The 5973-nt window shown below is 34.9% G+C and overlaps 1 protein-coding gene across 1 annotated transcript in view; it reads right to left on the reverse strand.

Annotated features, from left to right (window-relative positions):
- Positions 1–305: 305 nt before the first annotated feature.
- NAEGRDRAFT_61067 (basal body protein) overlaps positions 306–5973 on the reverse strand; it is a gene marked incomplete at both ends in the record, with an annotated part of 6175 nt that continues 507 nt past the window's right edge. The window contains 2 exons of the mRNA XM_002683301.1: positions 306–884; positions 1041–5914. Coding sequence (XP_002683347.1) covers positions 306–884; positions 1041–5914 — 5453 coding nt within the window. The remainder of the gene's footprint in view (positions 885–1040; positions 5915–5973) is intronic.

A 5973-nucleotide genomic window follows, 5' to 3' on the forward strand; every position in this document is an offset into this window, starting at 1 on the left:
CCAACCCTTCAATCTAATGAGTAGATTCACGTCCCAAACATTTGACTTCTTAAAGTCCATAATTCAAAAGTTGATACTGACCTGACCTTTATATATCTATCAATACAAGAAATGAAAACATCAAATTTACATCATTGATAGATTATAAGAAATATAATCAATGATATAAATCTTCACTAAGTAATCTCTTAAATAACCCAAATAAATCAACTCTGAATCCTAACAAAACCTTAAATAACCAAAAAAAATCAACTCGGAGTCATAATCTTTGAATTAAAATTTGAAGAGCAGTATAACAATTTTATTTAAATACTCAACAATTCCTTCTCATTAAGCTTGTTGGAATTACCAGGAGTTTCTTTGCGTTTCTTAGTAAAGACGAAAACAGCACCAACAATGACAGCAATCACTGCCACCAAAGGAATAATCAAAAGTAATAAAGCAAGATAGTTCATGTTAGGTTTAGGAACAACAATAGGTGGAGGAATAACAGTATCACCAGAAGTAGAAGTAGGTGGTTGAGGTTTTGTTGTTTCAGCTTCAGCAACAACATAGGAACCAGAGTCTCTGATTTGGATTGTTACAAATGTGGAATCATTACTAACAAGTGTACAAGTTGGTGTAATCACATAATCTTCATTTTTCAAGGTATAACATGCTATTTCATTAGTCAAAACAGATCTGGTTTGAGAAATCTTTTCAATCTTGATTGAAGCAATGGTTACATTTTCATTCAAGAAGGACATTATATTATTGTTTACAACAATACCAAAATCAACAACCTTACTGATTGATTTGAGTGTTGAATTCTTCAATGTGTAAATCTTGTTGACTAATTTGACACTTTCTAAACTTTCCAAAATTTTCATTGAACTGAATACATCCTTCATTTCAAAACGAGAGACACCATTTTGAGAGATATCTTCAGATAATGTACCAAGAGTCGAAATACTGACAAGTCTTGCATATGTAGTGGTACCAACTCCAGAGCTTCTAACAGCAGGCATGTCAGCCACTGCACTCTTGAGTTCAACACTTACAAGATTTGCTTTGATTTGGTCAATCTTGTTCAAATCTTGAATAGTAAATGTTGAAATGGCTCTCTTGGATACGGAACTAGAAACATATTCTTCTAGCGATGATGCAGACTTCTTAGAGTTTTCAATATCATCAGGTTTCATGCTAATAGTTTCAGAGGAAGAAACACCCATAACCGTTGTAAAGAATTGATCAATAATCTTTGAAACAGTATCATCTGGGAAGTTTCGAACATTATCACTCACTGATGAAATAATTGAAACCTTAGTTGATGCTGATTCTGATGATTCTGAAACAATTTGACTTTGTTGATCTTCTTGTTCAAAGAATTTATCAATGAAAGCTTTACCAGCTTGTTGTAAAGCAAGTTTTTCTTCAGCACTAGCTGGAGTAACAGATGACACAACACTAAGAACGGCCGATAAAGAAGAAACAGAAATAGAACCTTTTTGTGCAGTTTCTAAAAGTCCAAGAGCTTGTCCAGATGATGGAAGTGATGTTGTCACTTCACTAATAGTTTCAGAAGCAGCACCCAAGGAATCATAAACCACAACCTTAATTTGCAAGTTACCAGCAGGCAAAGAAGTAGCAATAGATCTCTTTTCAGATCTTTCAGAAAGAACCTTCCAAATAGTTGCATCAGAAGTCTTGTACATGAATTTGTAAGAAAGTGGAAGTTGAGTATCGTACCAACCATTACCACACTTGATTTGGAATTCATCTTGTAAAGCAATGCCAGATTTTGGATAAACTTCTAAAATACCAATTGTTGGTGGTGAGTTTACAGTGAAAGTAAATGTTGCGTCACCAGATCTCAAACCATCAACAACCTTAACATTGATAGAATAAGTGGCTCCAGGAACAAGTAAACTCTTTGGTATGTTAATGTACTTGTTAGATGTTGAAATGGAGCTCAATTCTAAATCAGTTGATGACCAAGTAAATACTCTAGATGTTGAAAGTGTATCAGCTGATGATGATTGTAAAATCAAGTCACTAGATGGATCCATAGATGTGGAATCAGAACCAACTGGTGCAATAATTGAAACTCTTATAACACTGCTCTTTGGTTGATCAAGAACAGTAACCTTAACAGTTGCTGAGCTTCTTCTGGATCCTTTGGTGAAAATAGTAGTGAACAAATAAACACCAGGAAGCATGGAGCTCTTAAATGACAAGAATGTTTGATCAATATTATTTTCATTGGATTTGAATCCTGAACAGTCAACTCCTGTATCAATATTGGAACACAATAATTGGACATTACCTGAAGCATCTGACGGATTACTTGGATCATTCTTGTTGACAACGAATGAAACATCTGTTTCAAAGGACTGAGACATGTCACGTATATTAAATCCTACTACCAAAGGTAATGCTTTGGCAGATACTGTAAATGGAATTGAAACAGAGGCAGCTCCAGTTTGAGAAACAGTCAAAGTTAAATAATATTCACCAGGTTCTGTAATCTTGGTGTAAGTATCGCTGAAAACAAGCATTTCCTTCATTTGAAGGATAGGAACAGTTATGGTTGTTTTGGAATCCCAACTGTATACATAAGAAATTTCACCACTTCCGATATAACATGATGGGAATGTTACAAGAGGAGTTATTGTTGAAGTCTTACCAATAACTAGTGTACTTTGAAGACCTTCCTTAATGGTTACAGTTGGAGCTGTCAAGTCAGTGACTTCAAAAGAAGCAAAAGCAACAGTTGACCTTTGAGAGAAAGTACTTGAAACAGTAACTTTGACTGAATAAGAACCAACACTCAAATCTTTAGCACTAATCTTTACACCAGATATATCTTGTTGTTGATCAAGAATTTTTTGTAAGGTTGAAACGTCATCAGCTGAAGGAGATATTTCAACAGCCCAAATAAATTTCAATGCTCTACGGTCCTTGGAAATAGATCCAGATGCATCCAAATAAATTGAACCACAAGCTTTAGAAATAATAGACTTATCAGCAGTCAAAGTTGCTGTTGGTGGTATTGGCACAAAATCTTTTGTTTCTACGGTAACTGCTACAGTTTCTGGTGATGAGAAATACTTCTTGAATATTAATTTGTCATTGACCTTAATAGATGCAGATGGACCAATAGAGATTGTCATAGTCATGGTTTCACTATTAATTAAACAACCAGCACCTTCTCCAATTGAGCTCACATCAGTAATCAATTCTGAACAAGTAAACTTCTTTTTAAGTGATGAGTAAACGACACCAGAAATAGAATCGCCATTTTGAGAGAAACCAAAAGAGTTTTGATCAATCTTAAAGTCACATTTTTCACCATACCAACCCTCAACACACTTTTCACAGTTTGCACCCATTGAGTTTCCAATACAAGTACAAGAACCATCAGAATTACATGTACCTCTACTGGAACAATTTTGAGCAGAAGTACATTGAACTTGACAATTGCTTCCAACAAATCCTTCTTTACAATTTCTACAATATTCACCAACCCAATTACCAGTGCAAGAACACTTGAAATCTGATGTACAAACACCATGACCGTTACATGTTCCTTCATCAGAACAAATTCTACCAGTACAATTGACTCCACTATAAGCAAGTGTACAAACTGAACAGAATTTGGATGGCTCATAATTTCCTTTACAAACACAAGTGTCAACTGAAACACAAGAACCAACTCCTGAGCAAACATCTCTATTACTTCTATCAATACCATTACATTTGAAGTTTTGACACAAGTCTCCATCATAACCTTCGGAACATTTACAAGTTGGAACACCTTCAATAGAAACACATGAGCCTCTACCTCCACAAACTCCCTTATCACTTGCCTTAATACCATTACAGATAGGAACGTCACATTTAGAACCTGTAAAACCTTCCTTACATGATGAACATGATGAACCAGCAAAATTATTCTTACAATAACATCCACTTGATGTACATGTTCCTTGGAAAGAACAACCTCCCTCGCTCTCTTGTTTACCATTACAAATTGGAATGTTACAACTGCTTCCAGTAAAACCAGTCTTACATTTACAATTATTGACTCCTACACAATCACCATTTCCATTACAAACACTTGATGAATTTCCATCAATACCAAAACATAAATTGAATTGACAATTCAAGCCAGAAAATCCAGTCCGACAAGAACATGAATTTTCATCCATGCAAAGTCCTTTACCAGAACAAACAGCTGCATCAGTATAGAGTTTACCATAGCAACTAGTTGAAGGTGGTAAGTATTTACCATAGAAACATTCACTTTCAGGTTTTCCTTCACAATTACTTGTTGAGGTTGAGTTTACAATACCGTTAGTCCAAATGAAAGCACAAGTGTTCTTACAAAGTGATTTTTCGTATGGAGTGGATTTATCGGAAAAGCAAGGTTTGATATCTTGATAACAAATATAGTTAGCAATAGCTTTACGACAAGTGTCATCACAAGTTTTTCCACCATTAATAATAGTGTCAATCATTGATTGAGCTTTCTTTTCTGCCTCACTATCAATACTCTTCAATAAGTTAGTAATTTCTGTTAAAGCAGATTGTGGACTAGAATAATGTGCTGTTGGGGAAAAGGCGGTATTCAGTACCTTGTAGTAAACACTTGATTTACAATAAGTTAATGAACCACTTGGAACCTCAATACATTGAGTTGGTGGAGTATAAACTGAACAGTCTTCTCCAGAATATCCACTTTCACACACACGTAAACAAATTCCATTGCTATTCTTTGAGTAACTTGATGCACATTCAGAGCATGGTGATTGAGCATTTGTTGTTACGTATTCAGTGAAACATTTACATTGTGTGGCATCAGATGTAGCAACATTAATAAATTCACAAACTCCCTTACCACAACCATTTACACATACAGGAACTTTAGCTACACATGTACCCTCGATATTCTCAAATCCAAGTTTACAGACACAGTTGCTTCCCTCTTTGATAAAACCTAAAGATTCACTGCAAGCGCAGGCACTACCAGTATTATTAAATCCACTCAAAGTATCACAAATACAATCAGAGCCACTTGAAATATAACCAGAAGCTACATCACAGACACATGTAGATCCTTTTAGAACAGATCCAATTGGACATGAAGAACATGGTAGTGATGCAACTTTAGTCTCAAAACCATTCTTACAAACACAATCTGAAGTTGTTGCAGTAATAAATTCACAAACACCATTGGAACCACAATCATATTGACATTTTGGAGCATTTGTTTGGACACAAGTTCCATTGGATGAAGTAACTAATCCAGCTGATTCATCACAAACACATTTGCCATTTGATTCAACATATCCTAAAATATCATTACAAGAACTACATGGACCTGATTGAGATTTGTATCCTAAATCACAATCACAAAAAGTAACTGATGATTCATCATCACTATATTTACAAACGCCATTGCCACATCCATTATTACAAACAGGCTGACTACGAACACATTTGTTATTTTGGAATGCATAGTTGGCACTTTCATCACAAATACAAATGGCACTTCCTGTGGTATTAACACAAGCTCCACGAGGATTACAATCAAGAGTACATGGGTTTGAAGGGGTGTTGTTTTCATTATCACACAATTTTCCACTATATCCTAAATTACAAATACATTCAGCAATACCAGTTGCATTTTCACATTTACCATGAACACATGATAATGTACATGGATTAGTAAAGTTGGAATTACCATTATTGGAATCAAAATTTTGACATAATTCTCCACTATATCCAGGTTCACATGTACATTTAGCAATACCATTTGTATTGTCGCATTTACCATGTACACATGATAATTTGCATGAATTGGTAACATTTACAATATTGCTACAGTTCCATCCAATAGGATTGCAGAATTGACCTGCAGTACAATCAGAATCTGAGTAACATTCGTATCTACAAATAGAAACAGGGAGAACCAGTTACAAGTGAAAATGA

The sequence above is a fragment of the Naegleria gruberi genome (assembly GCF_000004985.1).
Source record: "Naegleria gruberi genomic scaffold NAEGRscaffold_1, whole genome shotgun sequence".
Classification (NCBI taxonomy): Eukaryota; Heterolobosea; class Eutetramitea; order Acrasida; family Naegleriidae; genus Naegleria; species Naegleria gruberi.